The 25,608-nt window shown below is 39.1% G+C and overlaps 1 protein-coding gene across 1 annotated transcript in view; it reads left to right on the top strand.

Moving 5' to 3' along the window:
• Window positions 1–25,608, top strand: part of LOC129740396 (mushroom body large-type Kenyon cell-specific protein 1) — a 532,001-nt gene that overhangs the window by 186,954 nt on the left and 319,439 nt on the right. Inside the window, exon 2 of the mRNA XM_055732054.1 lies at window positions 3,207–4,155. Coding sequence (XP_055588029.1) covers window positions 4,062–4,155 — 94 coding nt within the window. The 5' untranslated portion in view covers window positions 3,207–4,061. The remainder of the gene's footprint in view (window positions 1–3,206; window positions 4,156–25,608) is intronic.

The raw sequence follows: 25,608 nt of genomic DNA on the forward strand, positions 1-25,608 counted from the left end.
CGGGATCGTTTGAGTGCTTTATCAAAACGTTGCTTTACTACCTTTGTTTGGGTTCCCTCCCATTGATCGATAGAGGGTAATGAAAAGGCAGACTCTCTGGCAAAGGTGGGGGCGAAGGAAGGCGACACGTTGATACGTGAAATCGCCTTCGACGAAAATTACTTTTGAGTTCGAAGAAACTCTCTTGTAAACTGGCAGCGCAAATGAGACGAGGATGAGTTGGGTCGGTGGCTCCACTCGATGATCCCAAGGGTAAGCCTTAAACCCTGGTTTAATAGATTGGAGCTGAGTCGGGATTTATTCGTATATTTTTCCGTCTCATGTCCAATAATTATTCCTTAGACGCGGTACTCTATCGTTTTCATATTGCTGGCAGCAATTTGTGTGGTTGCGTATTAAAACTTGGAATGTTTAACATTCTTATATTATAATACATAATACCTATTGTCCTGATGCTTGACATCTTTTCTTTGATACTAGTTTATTAATATCAGGTTGAAGTTTATTTGTCACTGACACTTTCATTATTGTGATAAATTTGTTTCAGATATTCTCGAACGATGAGGAGGTTTTGTAGCTTTCATTATGGAAAAAATTGCTCACATATATAGGTAGGTACTTGCAAATATAGCAAGAATTCTGGCAACAAATTTTCGTAACTCAACATAGCGTTCAGGCAAATAGCTGTAAAATTTTGGTTTAATTAAAAGCAAAAAACATTGAAGTGGCTGTTTCAATGTTTTTCGTTTTTTAATAAAGAATCGCACTGCAGCTCTATCAACTCTGGTTGCAAATTATCAGCAGCATTTTCAAGAGCAAACGAAAATGGAGATACAAACAACGAAAATTCTTGCTCGTATAAATTAAAGTCACGAAAACGGCTTTTGAATGCATCTAGATACAATTCTAGGTGAAGTACGTATTTATCAAATGATGAAGCCTCATTTGATTTGATTTGATATTCGTTTATTTGAAGGTTTTCTTTGAAAATTTTATTGATCCATAACCGTAACTTCACTTGAAAGTTTTTTACATCATCACAAGCAGATATGATATTTTTTTCTTTTCTTTGAAGTTTTAAGTTCAAATCTTGCAGGTGGCCAGTGAGATCAACGGCAAATGCTAAATCCTGAACCCAATCGTCTTCTTGAGAATGTTCAACAGGTTCACCGTTCATTTCCAAAAATCATATTAGTAGCAAAAAGAATATTTTTAATATTTTGTTGCAGAAAAGCCAGCGTACTTCTGTGTAGTAGGGAACACAATCGAATTCATGTCCAATTTCTTCCAAAAATGTCGAAAATTGACGATGATTCAAGCCACGGGAACGGATAAAATTTATAGTACAGACCCCGTTCGTTTTTGGCAACACGCCCGTAAATTTTATGTTGCCATAATCGAATGTTGCCAAAATCGAACGGTTTTTTAGTCACTTTTTTATTTTTTATTTTATTTTAAATTAGTCAAAATTGATATAAAACCTCATATTAGCATGAATTTTTTTCAATTTTTCTGAATTATATTAGTTTTATACAGTAAAACATGGATAAAGCCATGATTTTACTGTTTAAAACTATTATAATTAAGCTGAATTGAAAAAATTCATGTTAATATTACGTTTTACATTAATTTTGATTAATTTGAATGAAAATAAAAAATTAAAAATTGACGAAAAAAACGGCTTTTTTATGTTGCCAAAAACGAACGGTTTTTGCTCGGATGTTGCCAAAATCGAATGTTGCCATAATCGAACGGAGTCTGTATCTGAAACTGGTTTTAGCACATGCTGGAACTTTAATTGCTTTGCGCATGATGCCTCTTGGTGAATAATACATTGAAAATTATCAAATTTGAAATTGCTATCGGTCTCCCTTATTTTCGCAAGCAGTTTTACACCAACACCATTGTGAGCCCCAAACATAGTTGATGCACTATCCGTTGCTAGAGTAGCTAGCTTTTCCAAAGGTAAATTATACTGTAATATAACTTCTTGCAGTTTGTCAAAAACATCCTTACATATTTTACATAAAAATCAGTGGTGTTTTTTTTTGTGACAATTTAAGACGGGGCTACGTGGGCCGCATTGACCAAAGCCGCGGGCCGCATGCGGCCCGCAAACCTCCAGTTTGACATGCCTGTCGTAGAGCTTCCGTGCCCGAGTTTAAGCCGTCGATTGTTGCCGCTCATCGCGGTTTGGAAAGTTCTGTATCTTGTATGTATGTAGTCCAGCTCTCTTTTTTGCATTCTGGACGTAGCTCTGCGACATGCCGATTTTCTTAGCCAAATCACGGCTTGAGACGTTGCGATTTGCTTTAATCATCCGCTTCACCTTTCTCCCGTCTTTTTGTTTTCCGGTTCCGGTTTTCTTGCAGCTCCTTTTCCGTGGTCCAACGTCAACCGCTACTGGAAACTCTTCAACACTCTGGAGACGGTTGAATGGTGAATGTTCAACATTTTTCCCAACTGCCGGTGCGACAGTTCAGGAAATTCCAGGTGTTTGGAAAGAATTTGCGCTCTCGACTCGCGTTGGTTCACCTCCATTTTCGTTGAATCGAAAAACACAACTTCGAGTTTGACAGCATGTAAACAATACACATCAATGAGAAAGTGTGCAAAATTTTGTTGTTTTTACTCAATGGTAAAAAGTTTATGCCCTGTTGAATGTGTCGCAATAATTTCGTGTTCGACCGTTTAATACAGTATAATGGAATGGATACTTCAGCAAAACAAATAAATGAACGGTAATACATGCAATTTAAAAATACAAGTAAAAAATATTTTAAAAAAAATAAAGAAGTTTGTGGTTAGGTATATTGTTAGTTATATATATGTTGAATCATATATGTTTAAAACCAACTCAAATATTCAAATTAAGAAGCGTTCCAAAGCAATATTTTTCATTTTTAATTTATTGACAGAAGCTCTCCAACGCTGTTTAATTATTGAACAACAAAATACATTTTCTCTTTATTAAAAAAGTCACTCTTTGTCGTTCTCTCAGAATCTTATTATCACATCAAATTCCTATCTTCGAGGGGACATTTTAAAAGAAGGGAACAAAAACTAATGTACCTACCTACATAAAACTCGACGCTCCAAACTCCAGCGGCAACCCTCATAAACATCCCCGAAATGATTTCTCCCTTTCCCGATCGCTGAAAACTCCTATGTTTATCGTTGTTCTCGTCTGTGTTTTTCTTTTTCAGGAAAAATCGGAGTGTGATACCGGAGGAGCCATACCATATTCTGGCACCGTTTCCCAGGGTTGGTCTGGTGCTGTCGCCTACCCCCTATCCAGAAGAATCTAAAGGAGATGGAACCTTGCGGGAAGACAAATTTTCATATAAGCCCGAAAACTGTGTAGAACTTGACCGAAGACGGAAGAAAAAACTTGTGCAAACCTCCCAAACTTGCAGTCACAGTGAGCTTTGGGAGCAAAAACATAACCTTGTTAGTGTTGGTGTTTTCAATCTTCCCTAGCCTCATTCTTCCGATGGAAGACCTCCTTAAAATAACTGTTAAGCAGTAGGGGGAATGTGGTGTTTCAAATATTCTCCTTCATCTGCCAGTAGTGTAACGTGGCAGCATCTGGCGAAGAACCCGGTCTTGGAGGTGGAAAGTTGGAATCACTTGTTGCATCGCCTAAAAGTAGACAACAAACAACAGGACGACCAGTAAGCAGTATCAACAGCAACAAAACAGGAGCCGAGCAACAGTTGGCAAAAGCTCTGGCAAACCCTTTTCTTGGAAGAAGGGGGTTTAGGGGTTGTATTCTTCGAGTTGTACTGCTTCCTGCTGCTGGAGCTGAAATAACAAAATCGGTACCTAGGCGACGACGATTCTGCATTTCCAAATTGGACCGGGAGTGTGAAGTTTCATTTGGAGGAAAAAAAAGTTTTCAAAGAGAATAAATTGTGAAGTTGTTTTTTTTTTTGTTGAAACACAGCATATGTGTGAAGAAGATTAAACGAATCGCCCGGCTGAAAAATAAGTGTATTTACATGTGAGTTGTCCGCCAACCTTGCGGCAACACAGAGGGACGGCATCCGTGGAAGCGCAACATGGCCGACTGTTCCTATGCCAGGTGCGTCCAGGAACGGCGCTACATCCGCCGGGAGCTGGCCAAGTGGACAAAAACGATGGTGCATATAGTTGGTGAGTTTTTTTAAGACTTGAAAATTTTCAAACTTAAATATTTTAAGAGCTAGTGTAAGGTATATTCTACTAACTGAGAACTATCCTTTATATATTTTGTTCATCATTTTAAAGAAACGATGAATCAATGATTTTTACCAAACAGACATGTCGAAAACAGGAGAAGGGAAGTCACTCCACTGCCTCTTATATATGAAATGTTGAAGAGGGTATATGTAAGAAACGTCCGCAAATTGAACGTAGAGTTGCATTATCTTGTATCAATGTATTTTTCGTAATAAATTTGCAAGCTGGAACAAAGTTCCTGGATTCTATTAAAATTGTCTAAATATAAAAGTCACAAAACAGTATGCAGCGCTTTACAGTTTTATAGGTTAATACGAAACAAATTCATTTCAAGCGGTCGCAAAAGCCAATTCCATGTCGTTGAGACACTATTCGTCCGTTATCTATGCAACTACATAATCAGGCGTGGTCCTAGCAAGGCATTGAAATCGAGAGAGAATTCTTAGCATTTGGAATGGTAATGATCAAAATTCCACAACTGCTTCACAAATTGCAACAATTTGCAACAATTTGCACATTTTCCCTCTCTCTAAGCACTAGTTTCTCTCATTTAAACTCAAACCTTCTAATTTTCTCTAACAAATTGCAGCACAATTTGTGTAATCATTGACGTATTTTCTCCCTTCATCTCAGTTCCCCGGACCCTAGAGCTTGCTCTTTGGGGGGATGGGGGTGATGATTTCATTATTTTTCAAAAGTCGATCAATAAAAAGAACTTGAATATCTAGTGAATAAACCATCATTTCGAAAGGATGGTGGGGAGCAAGAATGATATTGCACACTGCCTCTCTTCCTCCAATTTTATCTCATTGAACTTAATTTGAAGTGTTTTGAATAATTTCAAAATAAGAGAAAAATTTACGCTTTTCGAACGCATTTATCTTTTCAAATTTTTTTCGATATTCTTTGATTCAACTTTAATCTGCGAATCTATAATTTCCCGAACGTGAAAACGTTGATAAAGGTTTTTTTTCGATAATAGTCGTTTCAACATCTTCATGTCATTAGCGAACTATATCAATATAGCGATGCAATTGGCGGAAGATTAGGTACTGAAAAACTTATCCTATTCAACTGTGTTCGATGTTTACTCTCGAACTCGAACTCACGGACATCGGCTCAGGAGGACTTGCCAACTAAGCTCTATCACAAGCCCATCTTTCTTCTTCTTCTTCTTCTAATATATAAAGATGAGTTGGACTATATATGTTTGTTTGTTTGTATGTACCTTATACAAATCCACACCGCTTAACCGATCAGCCTGAAATTTGGTACAGTTATGTGTTTGGACCATGGTAAGGTTTTAGTAATAGTTTTGAGTCCCTCCCACCTAAGAAAGGGACCCTCCCATACAACTTTCGTTTTTTCTCCCACGAACCAAAAGTCATGCCCCCCCAAAAAAAATCGCTAAAATTACAGTTTTGACCATTTTCAATTAAATTTTACGAAAATAATTGCTTAGCGCTGAAAGGCAATAAATAACTGAAAAATGCATGAACCATCAACAACATGGGTAATGAGTGAAAGGGCTCAAAAAGTAGATGAAAAATGACTGACAAAATTATACAAAAATTTTGAAAAATCTGGAAAAAGCACTGAAAGAAATGTACAAAAGTATGAGCAGTGATATTAAAATAAGGTAACAAAATGATAGAAATAACTAAACTGTGGTAAAAACATGAAAATTTATTACTAAAATTTGACAATCAAATGGAAACAAATATGAAAGAACTATGGCAAAAATATGACAAACGAAAAAGTGACAAATGACAAAACTTTGATTGAAATACGACATATATCTATCACAAGTATTAAAAAATTATGACTATAATATGAAAAAAAAAATGGCAAAACTGTGAAAGACATGAAAAAAATATGAAAAAATTTGGACAAATGTGATCAAAATTTGGCAAAAAAATTACAAAAATCTGACAGAACAAAACTAAAGACAAATATTTGACAACAAATTTAGAAAAAAAATTACAGTTAAATCACAAAAATGTGTCAAATATATGATAAAACTATGAAAATTTGTTGGCAAACATGGTAATAATATGGCAAAAAATATATAATTAAATTAAATAAATAAAACAAATGGGCTATAATATGACAAAGTTCTGACAAAAATATGACAAAATAATGAAGAAAATTTGATAAAAATCTGATCAAATTATATAGAATGAGTTAAAAATATAACAAAATTCTTACAATTATATGTCAAAAACAAAGAAAAAACGATGACAAATACGACAGTTATATTAAAGAAGTTTAACAAAATATGACAAAAATCATTAAAAACATGCTGCAAAAGTATAACAAATTTGATAAAAATATGACGAAATAATGAGCAAATATGACAAAATTAAGACAAAACTATGGGCTTGTGACAAATGTGACAAAACGGAACAATCGAACCAAAAAAAAGGAAAAATTATGAAAAAAAAATCACAATCAAAAGTAAAAAAATATGACAGAACTACGACAAAAATACGACAAATGAAAAAAATAAAATTATGACAAAAATTGACACTAAAATTACAAAAATCTGATAGAACACCCCTTTGTCTTTTTTGTTATAATTTTAAGACAGCCAAACCTTTAAGGAGTAGAGGAATTCTCTCAGGTAGTTTACAATTTACTAATGTATTGTAGTGTGAGCTGTTAAATGGTAAAGAGAGTCTCTTTAAGAGACCCGCTCTTACCAAACCCCGGCTTTTTATGATTAATCCATACGATAGTGTTTACATACACGATACGTGGAAAATGGAATTCGTTTTTATGTATTTGAATCATCAGATATTACAGTCGTATTTTTATTTTCGTCGTTTGTCATATTTTCCATAATTTTAACAATTATTTATCCATATATTTTTCGAGTTCTGTCATTATTGTAAATTTTTTTTCCATTATTTTGTCAACTTCTGTTTAAAGTTTTGTCACATTTTTTTTATTTTATTGTCAAATTACTATGTCAAAACTTTTTTTTTTTTAGTGCAGGGAAAAGCCCCCGGGAGTTGATCTTATTTAAAAAATGGAAGATCATGGTCCCGAAGGCATAAAACCTCCTCACTATTTTTTTTTTTTTTTTGTTACTTCTTTTCATAATTTACAATATTTCGATCGCACATCATTTCTTTTCTTCACTATAACAATTTTCACATTTCTTGCTTGGTGGTGGTAATTGGTGGCAGCTTGGTGGAGGTTTGGTGGGGCGATTTGGTGGCGGGTGGTGGCGGGTGGTAGCTAGCGGAGAAGGAGTATACAGAAAATTTGTATTTTGGCGATTAGTTGCAGATATTTTCCATGTGAGGAATTTGATTTTTTTAAGTCCCCAGTGAGATTGCTCTGTTAAGGGAGCTGGTTCACAACTTAATTAGTTTTGCTTTACTTTAGTTCAGGAAGCTTGTAAGGTTGGTTTTCAGGTGGATTTTGACTTGACGCTTGAAACTAGCTTTGTTCGTTACATGTTTCAGGAATGCTGGGAGATTATTGTACTTCATTCTGCTGTAGTATTCAGGCGATCTTTTCATTTTCTCCGTGTTGGCTCTCGTGGTTGCTATATTTCCTCTTGAGCGTGTTGGAAATCTGTGGTTCAGATGCTGGATTTGTTGGTTGTGATGGAAAAGTGGATTGTACAGTTTGTTGTGGATCTGAATCACACTTTGAAGTTCTCTTCAAGCGGCTATTGGTAGTATCGAGTGCGAGGCTTCTTGGTATAGATCGTGGGAGGAGAAAAGTCTTGGCCGTTTATAAACTGCTTTTAAGCATCGGTTCTGCATGGCTTGAGGTCTGATGTAGCTTTTCCTAGCAGCTCCCCAAATCGAGACCATGTATTGTAACTTGGATTGCACAAATGCATGATACACACAGGTTAGTTGTTTAGAAGGAACGAATTTCGAAATCTTCCATATGATGCTGTGTATGGCACATAGTTCATTTCTAAGGCCATCTATATGCGCGTTCCATCTAATCTGCTCGTCGAACTTTAGGCCTAGGTATTTGAAAGTTTTAACTTGTTCAATAATTGTGGTTCCAACTTTCAGCTGATTGTGGCTTTCAGAAGGTCGATTCGTGGATCTAAAGATGACATATTTTGTCTTATCCAGGTTGAGCGAGAGGAGGTTTGCATCAAAATATTCCTGAAGTTTTTCTAAATCAGTCGACATCTGGGAAGTTATCGTTCCAACATCGGTGTGCTCGTAGGACAGTGAAGTATCGTCAGCAAACAGTCTGGGTTTACTATGTAAATGTAATTTTTGCAGATCGTTTACATAGAGGATGAACAAAAGAGGCCCTAGATTGCTGCCTTGAGGAACTCCAACAGACAAGTTACATAGATCACTAGTTGACTGGTTTATTTGGACGTATTGTTTCCGGTTGGTTAAATAACTCCCAAAAAGGGAATTCGCACTACCTCTGATTCCACAAGATTCTAGTTTGCGGAGAAGAATAGTCTGGTCGATCGTGTCAAAAGCCTTCTTCAAATCTAGGAACAAAACTCCCATGAATTTTCTGCTATCAAGGGCATTGTGGATTGCATCCACTAGCTCAGAGGCTGCTGTCAGAGTACTCGATCCTTCGCGAAAGCCATATTGATAGGTGTACAGGATATTGTGGTGCTTCAGGAATTGCGAGACACGACCAGCTATTAGCTGCTCCAAGATCTTACTGAACACCGATAGTATAGAAATCGGGCGATAGTTGCTGCAATCAGTCTTTTTTCCTGTTTTATAGATGGGTAAAACTCGTGCTATTTTCAGGGATTCTGGGAATTCACCGTTTTGTATGCAATCGTTGAAAACGTCTCTAATCAAGGGTGCCAAAATGGTATGATTCGCTTTGACAAAATGTGCTGGAATATCATCCGGTCCCGGACTTTTTGAGTTGTCAAGTTTGCTTATTCTAAGGATAACTTCTTGCTCTGTTGCCGGTCGAAGATAAATACTATTGCTGTTTCCGACATATCGATGATCATTTCTGTGGACATTTCTTGGGATTGTGGCAGCGAGTTGAATTCCTATGTTACAGAAATAGTGATTGAACGCGTTGGCCACCGTTTTTCCTTCCTCCGTTACTTCTCCATTTAGCTCTAGCTTTATCGTTTCTTTTTTAGATTCGTTCACTCCTATCAGGTTGTTAAAGTTTTTCCACATTTCTCTCTGATTAGATTTTTGAAAAAGGCTGTGGTAGTAGTTTTTAAACTTATAAAAGATGATATTGTTTTTATTTAATTTATTTATATTTTGATCATGGCTTTGTCATTTTATTGTCCAATTAATCAAACTTTTGTTATATTTTCCTCATATCTTTATCATATTTTTATTACATTTGTCATATTTTTCTCAAGGTTTAGTTCAAGTTCGTTTTTATTGTCTTATTATTGTTTTTTTTTCATAATTTTTTTTAAATTTTTTCCCAAAGATTGTAAGAATATTTTTTCAAGCGATGCTCAGTCATTTAAAATATTTATATAAATTCGACTTCTACTAATTGATTCCTTTCACCTAATAGCCATATAGTGGGAGTTTAATGCTCTTTTCAGTCATTTGAAGCATTTTGAAGTAAGGCGGAAGCCGCCATCTTGGATTTGAAAATGGTGTCAAAAATCTATTTTCCGACGTTTTCACAAAGTCCAGGCACTGAGTATTCATTTCCTTAAGATTCCCCTTCATAGCCCTTGCGGTCCTAGAATTCGTAGGGATTTTTACGCGGTTTTCCAAAAATCGGCGGTTTTTCGGAATTAACGCGGATTGTTTTTTGCGCGGTTCGTTTCAAATTAGTTTGCAAAGATTTTTTCACGTGAAAACTGAAGGTTTTTTTTCAGTGTTGAATTGTTTCGCAATTCGCTTGCACTGTGGCCGGCCTTCAAAAACAAACTTGCGAAATTCATCCGGTGAATCAATACTTCGATTCGCATTTCGCTTCGCGCTAACTGTGTTCCTATCCTAAAAGGGCCACTATCTTTTGATGGGACGAAACTGTGAGCAGTTTGGTAAATTATAGTCTTAAAATTATTTTTCTGGCAGGGGAAAACTGTACAAGACGGATCAGCGGGGTAAGATAAAAAATACGCCAACTTATGGCTACGAATGATGTTTTTCTTAATTTTTGTAGCAGCAAACAAGCTTCTCTATCATTTGTTAGGTGAAAATTTCTTAGAAATGACTTAAATTCTTAGAAACTGAAGGATAAATCAAATCTTCGTAAAACTTGTAATTTTTCACGATTTACCTATAAGGTTTTATGGCAAACCAGACTGCAGATTACTATAAATATTTTTTTATATTTAATTTTATTTTCACAAATTTTTACAAAAAACAATCGTTTTAAAATTAAGGTCGAATGCGCGCCAAACCACGTGTTTTACGCTCAAATTTAGAATGCTGTTAACTTTTGATAAAAACCGAATATCAAAGCGGAATGTCATTCTTGTTATTTGCTGATTCCCAAATTCACGATAAGAATGCATAATTATATCAAATTTCGTCCTTTTTCAAGTTTAAAAGGTGCACCAATATTTGATTCGAAAAAATCATCTGTCGCCATATTTGCCGAAATTTTAAACTTGATTCCTTAGCTTTATTTCGAAACTGGAATGTCTTACGAAGATCAAATGTTCTGGAAAAATGTGCCAAATGGAACAAAACAGCATGTGACTTGAAGATCTTTGTTGATCACTCTAGAATGTTCCTTACATGGAGAAATTATAACAAAAATATTTTCTCAATACATCAATCGTTCGAGTGTTATATGAACTTCATAATATCATATTTTCAAAACAATGAAAAACTCTCAACTATTCCCAGAAAAAGTTTTCTAAAATGTTGATTATGGGTACAATTGATCCCTAGAGTTCGACACGGTATATTCTTCTTCTGAATGGATCGACGATCTGTTCTGTTCTGAATACGAAATTACTAATATTCATCCAATAATTTATATTTAGCCAACAATTGTCTAAAGAAAAGGACTAAAATAATTAATTTTCTCTTAATTATAGAAAATAGCACCTTTTAGTATGCAATATCATAAGGATTGAGACAAAGTTAGAATTTTCTTATTTTGACAGTTATATATTGTGAAATGAGAACAAACATGACCAAAATAGTCAATACCAAGGATTAGAGCTACCTGAATCAAGTCTCCCTTAGCTTAAAAATATCGCAAGTTTTTTAACTCCTACGAAAATGCTTCTAGTTCATCTACGAGTTCAAGTATCGTTCTAATTTTTGGAGCATCGAAATTAGAAATTAGACTCTAAAAGAAAATGTTAGAAGGTGTGTGTTGCTTATTTTTTTCCAAAAAGATATGATGAAAATAAGAAAGAGGATCAAGTATCCCCACTCTCCCCTAAGGATATCAAAAAGTGTATTTCAAAAAGCGAAATTTTCGATACGTTTAGCAATAACAAATGAGTTATTGCCAAAGTATGCTTAGTTTACAAAAATTCGATGAATATATTACTAAACATGTAAGAATCATTTTATTCCATATAATCATTATTCTATATCTGACCACCCTTTCGGTATGCTGTGTTATGTCCACTAGTTTCAGCGTTCTACCCCACGTTGGGCTAGCTGGTTGAATTTTGATCAAAAATATCATCAAAATTGGTTTTTTATCATTACTTTTTTTCTGGTAAGACGTAGAATAAATCTCTGAAACGTCGTAAACGTTCAATTCGGTTCTTACATGATTTTTAGCGCTGTTTCAATTCATCCCAGGTGTAGTGGCAGCTAATTAGATTGGGCTAAACATGCCTGTTTCAGTAATGAAAACTGTTGTCTTCTTAGCGGCCAAATTTACACTTGTCAAAAATATATCTTGGCTTGCCAAATCATCAACTTGCGCGTAATCCGCAAAAACTAATTTGAACTTATCTGAGACATTCCTCTTAAGGTTAGCATAGTAAATTTGCTGCCTCGGGGTTTGTCAATCTCCGGAGTTTGAAAGCCTTGGCGATCATTCCTCATGACTACACTTGCTACGCGTTTGTGCAGAATTATAGGTTTTTAGAAAAACCTTTACGCTGCATTTGCTACTTCCAGCAAAATTTAAACTGCAGATTAGGATGGATTTTTTTTTGTTTTTCTAAAGCAAACCCCAATTCATTTTCCACCGCACCAACGCAAGCTGGCGAGTGCATGCAACAAGTGATTTTTCCTTCAGATTTCGTGGAAAGCAGTCCTTCAGGGAGAGAAAATAAAGGAAAAAAGACTAACAAAACCGGGCAGCCTTCCTCTTCGATGGCTTTCATGTGCCATGAATTCTCTAGGATGGCAACAAACTAAGGCGAAAAACAGGAAACTTCATTTTCTTGGTGGTTCAATTACGTTGCATCACAACCCACCACTTTCGGTTCTACACAGATTGAACTATTTCCGCCAGCCCTCCATTTGAGGTCTTCCTGGAGTAGTGGGTGGCCAATATTGACAGCCCAGCAGCGGCGGATCCAGCAACTTCTCTTAGTGTTCTTGTTTTCCTATTTACTGCAATTTTAACTTCATACATTTTTTTTCCTAGTTCTTGCTTCACGTACCAGTTTCGCATCTCCGAAAACTGGAAAACAGTTTTTTTATAGAAGGGCTGCGTTTCTTTCGTGTCTTTGCTGGGAAAATGTGGTAAGGGTTTCCTATATAAACATTACCAACGAATATAATAAGCACTCGTGCTAGTGTTCGTGGCCTAGGAGTGCAATTTTTTCGTCGCCACTAGCCATTTTTTTTTTGCTTTCTTATAAAGGCACTTTTTTCTCGAAGTTTTTTCTTCTAAAAATGCATCAGGCGTTGGTTGCCAGAAGTATTTTTTTTTCAATGTAATTTTTTTGTTAAATTTAATTATTTTTGAAAGAGTTGAGCACTGCTCTGAAATATCCCAAGCAACCAAATGTCTCATATCTACTTAAACTCGTTCCTCCAAAGTTCGAATTTCGCTGAATAAAGGTTTCAAAGGGAATTGGTACCAAATTTTACTCGAATGTGAGCATGAAAGTTACAAAAGGTTCCTCAAATAGCCTTTATGGACTTGAAGTTCCAAAAAGTTCCTCAAATAGCTTTTTTTGTGACATGTCAATCGCACCTACACAGTATAAAAGTTACAAATTAGGTCTCAAATAGCCTTCTGTGAACTTCAAGTTCCAAGAAATTCCTCAAATAGCCTTCTGTGAACTTCAAGTTCCAAGAAGTTCCTCAATTACCCTATTTTGTGACATGTCAATCGCATCCACACAGTATAAAAGTTACAAATTAGGTCTCAAATAGCCTTCTGAGAACTTCAAGTTCCAAGAAGTTCCTAAAATAGCCTTTTCTGTGACATGTCAATCGCATCATTCAGAATAAAAGTTACAAATTGGGTCTCAATTAGCCTTCTATGGACTCGAAGTTCCAGAAAATTCCTCAAATAACCTTTTTTGAGACATGTCCGCCATTTCATGAATATGAAATGTGAAGGAACATCACAAAAGGGCATATAATAAATTAATCATTTTTTGGAGCTTGGAAATTGTTGAAATGTATAATTTATTTTGAAACTTCAACTCAGAACAGCTTAAAACTAACTCGCAAATGATTGTTTTTAAAAAGAGTAAATACTTTGACTTTATAAAATTTCGTCCAACAGTATTTACTTACCACGAATTTATCACACATTGAAAGTCAGTTGAAGCAATTCATTGATTAAATATCAAGATAAAATAAAAAATTTGTATAATTTTATGCTTAACAGTTATAAACATGGAATTTCATTTTTTTCTAAACCGATATTATTTTAAAGGATGATTGATTTATACGCCGTTTCGTAATGTTTCTCAGTAATAATCAACATGCGTCTTTGCTGTTGGCCGCTGGTTGCCCTTGCGGGTATTCTAGGAAGCTTATAACCACTTCGAATTTTAGCTGCCGGTAAGGCAACATCTAGGCGTGGCGTCGTGGCAGCGTGTTCGGCTATCATCTCGGAGGATGGGGTTCAAATCTGGTACAAGGACTAGTTTTTTCCATTAGGTTGTTTGATTGCTTGAGTAAGCAAATCAAATAATTGTGTAGCAGAACTGGCATGCGTGCCGGCATGTATCGAACAAAATTAAAAACAAAGCAATTAAGTATGATCAATTGAGGAAGGGGATGGGAGGAATAAAGATGGATGCCGAGAAACCGGCAGCACCACATGGGCTTGGTGATGACCAAAATAAGAGAGGAGAGGAGAATTATTTTTTGTTTTTGCTGATTAAACGTTTAATTGTGGGCTGAATAGAAGGCCGTTCAAATCTGTAATGGAACTTCAAAGTTTCAATAAGAACTTAAATTTTGGGCTGAATAAAAGGAATTTCAGCACATTGATTATGCTGATTAAGCTGTGTTCGACCTTTTCAACGAGACTTTTGGTTGCTTGGGATGCCCATGAAAAAATTGAAAAATGAAAATCTTTTTACGTTCTAGTTTGAAATATTGAATAGAAGCTTTTTTAATTGCATTTTATTTTCGTTGCGTCTTCCACAAACCAACTAGGAATTTCTTTCCATTTTCATCGCTTTGGCTCAGAAATTTCAGCGGTGACTTTACAAATTTCTCTTAATTGCAACTGCCATGCCAAAATAAGGCTCCAATTGGTTTCCTTGGTTGTTTTGTCGAGCTTTGTTTACGTTTCTGCTCCCATATCACATTTGTGCGTTTGACAGATAGGTACACTCTCAATTTTTAACAGACATCTTAAGTTTATAGAAACATTAAGGACTTTGAGTTTAATGTTAAAAAAATTAAAAAGCGTTAGTGAAACGCCCCGAATTATGAAATGAATACTACATGAAACGGCTAATAGGACTATTGACCATCCCTCCTGCCCCTGATGCAAAATTTGATTGTGAAGATGTTGTTGTCAAGAACAGCGGCTTGTTCTGTTTGCCGATAAATTCAAAGCTTTTAACCGATCCTAGATTGATTGACCGTTAATAAAACTAATTTGAAGAACTCCGCTAAAATGAAACCTACGATGTGAAACTGGAAAGTCAGCAACCATTTTCTTGCATTTAACGCTCTCCCAGAATTGGGGAAGAAGCTAAAAACATGGTTCTTCTCCTTTCCCAAACCAAGGCGCCTCATGCTTCCCTGCTTTCACTCGTCTTTCGATATGATTCTACTGCTCTGGCGGAAGCAGGGAAACTGTCCCCAAAAACGAGAGACTAAAAAAAACGACGATCAATTCACGACGCTGGCTGTTAAATGGAAGAACACCCACACCCAGAAATTTGCTGCACCGAATAATCTTGTTGGGTGTATAGAAGGAAGCAGCAGCACATAGAATAAAAAGCAGTTTTTTCGACCCTCCCCCTCCCATATTCAAGTGAAGCCGGTGTGGAAATCGGGACGGTAAGCGTCTTGTTTTTCCGGTGGAACCTTCAGTGTTCAGATTTTTTCAAAGTTTTTTGTGCTCCAGTGTCCTGTGTTCAAACTCCAACGAAACGAGATGTGCTTGCCCGTTTTAGGAACATAGGAAAATCGAGAGCCGGGCGGATATGCACCTCCCGGAAACGGATGCAATAACAACCAATACTTGCAAAAATACAAACGCGAATTTCGCCTGTGTTGAAAGTTGGGGTGTGCAGGGGGAGATAAAATTTCCGACAAACACACCACCCTTTACGGTAGACGATGTACAGCATCTTGGTCTTGGTTCGCTGCTGCCGGAAGAGTGCAACAGGTTGCCTGACGACAACACGCTCTTTCCAGTCGGGGTTCCGAAAATGGTTTGAAAGTAAGGTCTTTCGGTCGTCTCCATCTTGGTGGCGCGAGTTCAGCATCAGGTTGTCTTGAGAGATGGCTTAATTTTTTTTTTCTTAAAATATCCCTTGGAAGCTTGAAAAAAGCGATTCTAGTATTCATAACTTTCGATGAAAGAATTTTCTTTAAGTATCTAGATTTTAGAAAACGCAAGTCTTACCTACCTGAAGATTCTAGATTGAACTTCTTTGACTCATCTGTATCTAGACCATATTGACCTTATTTTGAAGCTAGTGGATAGCAGAAAAATATTTTTTTATGAAAATTTCAAATCATGGATCAACCTGTGAGCTGTGTGTGAACATTGCAGAAAAAATGTTTGTATACTTCTGGGAGGTCAAACTGTCAAAAACCTTGTGGCCCGTGGGCCGTACACTCTACACTGGCGATTGCTAGTGTAGTGTTGATACGCAAATTGACATACAAGGATAGACTGAGTCGATATGGGGTCATTGTTTTTCTTCCTCAAACTTGCTTCGTTTTGGTTAAAAACTCATCCATGATTTTTTCCGGATTTTTTTAGTAACGTTTACATGAATAAATTTGAACTTTAACGCTTGAACTGCCGACTGACGGAACAGTCGAAGAACAGTGGTGTGGAATCAAGAATGCCTTTATCACGAGGAGCCATGGTACTCTCGATAATGTTTGCAGAAGAAGAAGTGAATGGATGTCGGTTGAAACTTGGAGGATGGTCGATGATCGGAGAAAGGCGAAAGTAGGAATTAACGAACTTGTAGACGAGACAAGAGACTATGGACAAACTCCCTAGCCGAAGAGGGAGAAAGAGCCGCCGCCAATGGAGACATCCGATTACTTTATGATATTTCTTGCCGCCTTAGTGGCGCAAAGATTAATGCTAGAATGACGATGGACTGAGCACTTTGAACAACTCTTCTAAGACACAAATAGCGATGGCCAACAGAACCCGCAGCTCGAAGCGCCAAACAGTAAATCGCATTAATGGTGTAAACTCGGAAGCGCCCTCGGAAGCGTCTTTTTGCTGACATCTGGGATACATACTTCAACATTCCCAGCCGACTGGACGCACGGTGTCCTCGTAAAGGTCCCGAAGAAAGGAGAACTGACAGAGTGCGGTAACTGGCAAGGCATAACATAGATTTGTACAACCCTCAAAGTACTCTTCAAAGTGATCCTGAACAGGATCCAGGAGAAAATCGACGCTACACTCCGACGGCAACAAGCTGGATTCCGATCCGGACGATCATGTGTGGACCACATCACAACGCTACGAATAATACTGGAACAAATCAACGAATTCCAGGACTCTCTTCTGCTGATGTTCGTTGATTTCGAGAAAGCATTCGACCGACTTAACCATGAAAACATCTGGGCGGCTCTAAGGCGAAGAGGAGTACCAGAGAAACTAGTCCATCTCATCGAAGCACGAGTACGAGGCATTTTTGTGCAAGGTCTTTCACGACGGTGTCTTGTCCGAACCAATCCTGGTAACTGCTGGAGTGAGACAGGGATGTATCTTATCACCGCTGCTTTATCTCATCGTAATCTTGACTGGATCGATTGACTGTATACCAAACCGAGGATTGCCGTGGAATTCTTCGACAACTGAACGACCTTGACCTGGCAGACGATATTGACAGCAAGACATGCAGAGCAAACTCGACGACCTCACCGAAAGCTCCAAAGCAACAGGTCTCATAGTTAACGTCGGAAAGACCAAGTCGATGAAAATCAACACAGTGAATCCATCTAATTTCGTGGTAGCTGGACAACAGGTTGAGAAAGTGGAGTGCTTCCAGTATCTTGATAGCCAGATAACGCCTGATGGTGGTACTCACACATCCTCCACACGATGTTGTTGGCTGTCGTGTATGGTCCGCTGGCGGAATGCATTTTAGCGCGTACTCCTTCGAACCTCGAACAGTTGAACACTACGTGCTCTGGTGTCTCTACTGAAACATCCGTGACCAATCAAGAACTGTGTCATGCAGAAATCCACCTTTCCAAGTCAACGGTCCATCCAGGATCCGTCGTTAGGGATGTGAAAGATATCTTCCTCTTGACAGACCAAGATGGGCATTACCTCCGCCACAACATCAGCAGCTACCAAGGACACCGTTCGGTATGCGCTGATTACTCGCAGGTTCATCAGCCGCTGCACACTGCCTGCTCAAGGCTGCCTTCCAGGCTGCCGCTCCGTACCGCAAGATCCCTCCTTCTGCTGCAGCGGATCGTCGAGTTATTCGACATGGCCCGTGAGAGGGCTGCTGTCGCCATTGCCTCTCTTTTACAGGCGTAGTCGACGTAGGCCGTAAAGCTCAGCCGGTCTTCGATCATCACCCCCAGGTACTTGATCGCCCGCTTGGATTCAATTGCGCACGGTCCAGCTGCCCTGGTCCCTGATTGTGCTGAAATCAGGTTGGTGATCAGTACCATCTCGGTCTTGTGGTGAGCCAGACGCAAGCTGTTAGAGCGCATCCAACTTTCCACCTCCTCAATAGCTATTGTGATGAGTAGCTGGATCTCTCCGGTTGATGGGCCCGATTCCAGGAGAACCAGGTCGTCGGCGAATCCCACAAGTCTCACTCCCGTGGGGAGAGGCAGTCTCGTTCGTAGACAATTCGTAGTTCGTCGTAGACAATGTTCCACAATACCGGGCCAAGTATCGATCCTTGTGGAACCCCTACCAAGATACTCAATGTTTCCAGTCCCTCGCTGGTTTATACTGTAGTTGGCGGTTACGGAAGTAACACTCTACCATCGGCCATCCTACAGATATATGCCGGAATCCTCATATAAATGAGCGACGACGCAATCGCTGCCCAACTTACGCTGTTGAAGGCATTCTTCAAGGGTGACCACTGCGCAAAACCGATCTCCTCTCCTCTTCTTCAGTCTGGCTTTGTCGTCACGTCGAATGGCATCCACCGTACTGCGGCCTTTCCGAAAACCGAACTGTTTATCGGATAGGCCGTTCATGTAGAGCTGGATCCTGCTCTGTACCACCTTTCTCTAGCACCTTTTCAGCAGTATCCAGGAGACATATCGGGTGATATGCTGATGGGTCACCTGGTGGCTTGCCCGGTTTTGGCAGGAGCACCAATCGCTGCCGCTTCCACACGTCTGGGAAGACCCTATCATCTAAGTACTGTTGCAGTGACGACCGGAACATTTCAGTATGTTACATGAGCGCGGCCTTCACTGCTACACTAGGGATGCCATCCGGACCCGGAGCTTTGTTCAACTGAAGAGACTTAGCAATGTCGCGCAGTTCCTTCAGCGAAATCTGCTCCTCTTCACTCGTATCCCAGTCGTATGGGGCCCTCGGTCATGTAACTTTCCCGTGCTGTGGGAACAGCTCGTTGATGATCTCTCGCAGTTTGTTCGGAAACGATTCATGTGGCGCACCACCGCTCCGCGTCTTGGCCATGACAACTCTGTAAGCGTCGCCACAGGGGTTGTCATCGGCGTCCTCGCAGAGTTGTCTGGTGTATTGCAGATGTACGGCCAAGAGAATTATCACTAAACCCACTAGAAACCGTCGACGGGTCTGCCACACCCGCGCGGAAGAAGTGGTGCTCCCGGGTACTTAGGTACCAGTACTCGGGTGTGAGGATGAAGGTCCAACATGCGTTCAGGGGGTCATGGCCCTGAAATGCGGTCGTGAGCGGAGGGAAAGTGATCGCCAACTCGATTTGCGTTTCGGTGGGTATAGACCCGACTCGCAAAACGAGTAGATGCGCAAAGTGGTGGCCAATGGTGGGCAAATCTCTTAGGGACGTGTTCAACACGTCAGTGTCAGTGAGGCAAAGTATGCCAGAGGTGTCAGGGTTCGAAACGCGTAGCAGGAATTGATGCGCCTGAACCACGAGTGACCTGATAAGGGCGGTCTACAGCTCGATTTGCGCTTCGGGGAGTAAAGCACCCGAATTGAAAATTGAGTAGTTGCGCTGAGTGGTGACTTAAGTCAACACTACTTGAGAGTTCGGAGGAGTCTGAGTCCTACACGTGGCTTAGGACCCGCGTGTTTGAACAGAGAAAGTGTCGTCGACAACTCGCTTTGTGTTTCTGGACTTCCTGGACTAGATCCACAAAGTTAGTAGTTGCGCTGAATTGGGACCTCTTTTAACACGATAAGATGTCGGGTCCTAACTCGTCAGAGAAAGGGTTACGCATCGAGTTGTGTTAGAATGAGGTCGTCAGGTTTTCCGCGTACAGGTTATCCAAGTTCCACTCCCAATTTAACACTTCGACAAAGACGTTCCGGTAGAATTGTGTTGTCTTCCAGAGGTGTGCTCCTGTTGTCGTACCTCATCTTCCTGCTCGCGTTCTTGTGCCCACACGATAACGAATCGCAAATTAATCGCTTACCCTCCAGTCGCTCGTCCAGCTCGGACTACTGAAGGTGACGTCAATGATGGACTCGCTCTCATTCCTGTGGTAAGCCTACATTCCCCAGGTGTACGTTCAGCCTTGCCAGGGCTGGCAAGGTTGAACGTGGACATTCTACGGTCTATGCGTTGAAGTCTCCGCCTATGACAACGGGGTTCCTGCCCCTGAGACCTTCAACAAGTTTGTCCATCGTGACGCCGAACCCCTCCAGAGACCACCTTGGGGGGGGGGGGAGGGGGGGGGGGTAGCAGCTACAGACGAGATCCCGTTGACCTTGGCTATCACGAAGCCTTCGTCTCCAGCAGGCATCACCTCTTGTATGGGGTATCTTCCTGTAACCTATATCGAGGCCAGTTTGACTTTATCGGTTATCCAATTACTGCTATCCGGGGTCCTGCGATACGGGTCTGCCACTAACGCCATATCCAGCTTTTCGTCAAATGCCATCTGCCGCAACATCTGATGTGCTGAGTGGCAGTGGTTGAGGTTGAGATAGACCGCTTCTATCCCTGGAAAGGTGCAGCCGTCGCCTTTTGAAATGCGGGGCACCTAAGGTTACCAGCCTTGTGTCCTCCACCGCAGTGGAGAGTTAGTAAAAGTGTATACAGGTTGGCTACCCGCCACTACTCTAAAGATGCATTAAAGTGGTATGAAGTCAACAGGGTCACATGTTTACCGAAGACAGGAACCCACCAAACTGTCCAGAAATTTGTCCAATTGGAACTTTTTGGGCTTTGACGGAGGCAAATCTAGAGAAATACATAAAAATAATCAGAGAAAGCACTGTGAAGAAGCTGATGAGTAAAGGGCGAACACGAAATTATCGCGAATCCGGCCTAAAAAGCATAGCTTCGTCGTGTTGCTGCAAGGACGGCAAAAGGCGCTTCTCGAGGCACTCAGATTTATAGATCTCGTCATTTACCTACTGTGCCCTTTGTCACGAACGACTCACTCCACAGTCCGCAATAGCAAATGGCCTGCCAAACGAGATACTTGGAGATGAGCTTCGACATTTTTTTCATCGAACTTGCTCTTGTCGGTGAAAAAATCCAACCCCGGAATTTGCTTAAAATCGGCTTTTATAAACGTTTCGTCGGCCATCACACAGCAGCCATATTTTGTCAGCATCTTCTCGGAGAGCTTCCGTGCCCGAGTTTCCAGCTCTCTTCTTGGCGTTCTGGACGTAGCTCTGTGCCATGCCGATCTTTTTAGCCAAATCTCGGCTCGAGACGTTGGGATTTGCATTAACCATCCGCTTCACCTTTCCCTCCGTCTTTTTGTTCTCCGGTTCCGGTTTTCTTCCAGCTTCTTTGCCGTTGTCCAACGTCAACCGCTCCTGGAACCGCTTCAACACTCGGGAAAAACGGTTGAGTGGCGAATGTTCAACATTTTTCTTAACTGCCGGTTCGACAGGTCAGGAAATTACAAGTGATTAGAAAGAATTTGTTCTCTCGACTCGCGTTGGTTTACCTTCATTTTCGTTGAATCGAAAAACACGACTTCGAGTTTGACAGCATGTAAACAATACATATCAATGAGAAAGTGTGCAAAATTTGGTTGATTTTTACCCAATGTTATGCCCTGTTGAATGTGTCGCAATAATTTCGTATTCGCCCTTTAGTGTTAAGAGAAAAGTAAAAGTATTCGCCACACTACAAAAAAAAAAGCTAAATGAATTAAATTAAATTAAGTTTAAAAAAAACATTATGTTTTAGAATAAAATGATTTTAAAATAATCATTATTTTTCTTTCATTCATTCAGTATGTGAAATCAAAAACGACCAAAATAGTGTTTTTTTTTCATTTTAATCGACCAATAGTGCCTTCTACTGGATCGTCTTCAAAACGAAGACTCTCGTTATTATCTTCGTCTTACTCTTAGTGGCACTCTTCAGAAACTAAAAATATGGGTTCTTGTGTAGAAGGCTGGTCAATCAGGGTCTAAAAAAATCGATTATATCCTACTTTCAGGCCTACTCAATATTCACGAAATAGTTTCGAAAGTTTAGAACTAGCCGTTTTGGGAGAGATTGGAAACAAACACAGTTACACGAGAATGAAAAAAAAACTCAGAATCTAGTCGGATCTTTTCAGCTAGTCAACAGAAACCTGTTGCATTTATGTAATTCTGTCAAACATTATACGTAGGAACAAGTTTGGTTTCTAGCAAACAAACTAGCACTTGAACACATTTTTCCTCTGGCTCCGGGCATCATCCTCACACAGAAATATCAGTCACGAATAAGCTTTCAGCACGTTTCCTACTCCACAAACAATTTTGAAAATTATCCCGTAGCAAGCATCAGTTGCAAAATTTCTCTTCTCCAGATCGGCCGCAGAAAACCAACTGACGACCCAACAAGGACCCCTCCGTTTTCCCAAAATAAAGTGGCAACTGTTACAAAACAAGGACTTTAACAAGCCACAGTATCACCTCACTTCCGGGTTTCCCCTGGCAGCCCGAAATGAATGAAACAAATCCAACAAACCGAAGCTGCTTCTGGGTTGGCAAAAGTTCTAGGTTCACCTCAGCCAGTAGCCGAAATTTTGAACCATGCCGATTTTGTGATGCGGTACAGTGGGATCGAAAAATCGATTCTGGGGTATAATTTAGGGACTGTTCTAAATTTATGTCTAAGGGCTTGACCCTAAACGGGTTAAAAAAAAAAAAAAAAAACAATATACCTAACCCATGAGTGAAACAATTCACCCGAAAAAAGTCAACATTGAAACACGCCTGAGAAAAAAAGAGTTTTAACTAGCTGTCAAACACATTTCAGTGATATGGAGATGTGAGACGATGATAATGATGATACCACAGAACGACTTCAGTTTTCGCATGTTTCAGTTTAAGCTTTTCGTCTGAAATCGTTTTCGGATAGTGGTCAGCGCCGAATGGAAAATTGAAAGTGTTGGCTTTCGTTTGTTCTCTAAAATATTTTTCTTAATTTACTTATGCAATTTTAATGACTGGGGTACGCTTATAAGGAATTGATTCGGTATAGTTTAGAAAAATAAATTGTCATATGTTTGAAGTAGTTTCTGCAGTAGTAGTGCATATTCACATCAACCTCTTTTATGAAAACAACTAGCTGATCTCATACGAACTTCGTTTCGCTTTCAATTTATAATATGTCATGAACAGTTTGCATGAATGTCAATTTACAGGCATTTCCCAGATGTTATTCCAAATGCATTTTAAGCACAAATTGCATAAATTTTGAACACGTTATATGAACGATCACTTTTCTGTCGTTTGCTACTAAATTTGAAATCAGGAATCAATGCCCTGGCCGATCCCTGACCCAAAATTAGAAAATTGGAATCAATTGTTTGTCCTTAATAATTGCTATGTGCAAATTTTCATCTCAATCCGATGTATAATAATGTCAATATTACAAAAAATTGAAAAGGTAATATCGATGATCCCTTTTGCCGGTTCCTTAAACAAAATTCGATACCTGGAATCGTTTGCACATCATTTAAAATTCTCGTGTATCAATTTTCATCTGAATCCGATGTATAAAACGTCAATATCGCAAAAATAGCGAACAGGTTATTTGGGCGACCCCTTTGACTGACCCCTTATATGAATTTTGATACCGGCAATCGATTGCGTGTCCCTAAAAATATCCGAGCGCAAATTTTCTTCTCAATCCGATGAATAATAATGTCAATATCACAAAAATATAGGAAAGCTTATGTGGACGACCCCTTTTTCCGACCCTTTACTCTGAATTCGATACCTGGAATCGATTGCTTGTCATTAGAAACTCTCGTGTACCAATTTTCATCTGAATACAATGTATAGTATCGTCGGTATCACAAAAATAGCAAACAAAGAATACGGACGACCCCTTTGGCTGGCCCCTAACACAAAATCTGATAACGGCAATTGATTGCCCGCTCCTAAAACCATTCGTGTGCAAATTTTTATCTCAATCCGATGTACACTAACGTCAATATCACAAAAATCCTGAAAAGTTAATATGGACGACCCCTTTTTCCGACCCCTGACTCAAAATTCAATACCTGAAATCGATTTCCCATCTCTCAAAACCTCCATGTGCAAATTTTCATCTCGATCCGACGAAAAATTACTTGAAAAACGCGAAAATAATATTTGACTTGTATGGACGACCCCCTTCATAAGGGGTCATCCGAAAATCTGAAAAACTTTTTTCATCATTCCTGGTCCTAATGAGCATCCATGCCAAATTTCAGTTCCCTAGCTCTTAAAACGGCTGAGCCTATAGAGAACAAACAAACAAACAAACCCACAGAAATTGCTTTTTATATAAATAGATATAACTATATAGAGTGTCTGGGTACCATTGAATTTAAGAAAGATTTTTCGTGCCCATATTATCGGCGCTCAACTCTACTCCACAATTGGGTTGCCACTGGAAGCCGAAAAATATCTGGATCTACAACTTTTCAGCTTCCCCATGAACATCGGCGGATGGGGAAGGACCGACGATGGTGGTTGAGTTGTGGGGCCGGAAAAGTTTCTCTGAAATCAAAAACTGTTCCACTTTTAAAGCGAAGCTGCTGCAGGCGGAAATAGTTTTGTTACGCCGGAAAGAACCGCCGGAAACGATTCGGAAAGTGAGCGGAGCCGCTGCTCCGTCTGTCGTCCACTTTCGTTCGTTTTTGGAGGTTTCTGTGCTTTTGTTTTGCATGCAACTAGTGTTGCAAAATAAAAGGGTTCAGTTACACAAAAGTTACAAAACTATGACTAGTGTTCGCTAGCAGCTTTTCTGAAAAAGGATGCAAATTGAGAGATTCCATTTTGTGGACAGGGTTTTGTCCACAATGGTTACAAATTTAGGAAATTTAAAAAGGAGTAATGCTGAAGCAATCATTTTGAGTACATCGATGATTCAAAGTATGGAAAAGCATTGTTTCGTTTCCTATCTTTTACACGTAGCCAATCATTTGGGGAGAATGAGGATACTTGATCCCTGGGGATACTTGATTCCTTAGCTTTATCTCGAAACTGGAATGTCTTACAAAGATCAAATGTTCTAGAAAAATGTGCCAAAATGATCAAAATAACAATGCTTGTAGTTTAAAAAATTTTAACAAAATAATTGTTTGAGTAATTGAACTTTGTTTGAAAAATTTCACAAAATGTAACTTGAAGATCTTTTTTCATCACTTTAAAATGTTCCTTACATGGGAAAATTATGAAAAAAATATTTGTTCCAATGTATCAATCGTTCGAGCGTAAAATGAACTT

Source organism: Uranotaenia lowii, chromosome 1 (assembly GCF_029784155.1).
Source record: "Uranotaenia lowii strain MFRU-FL chromosome 1, ASM2978415v1, whole genome shotgun sequence".
Classification (NCBI taxonomy): Eukaryota; Metazoa; Arthropoda; class Insecta; order Diptera; family Culicidae; genus Uranotaenia; species Uranotaenia lowii.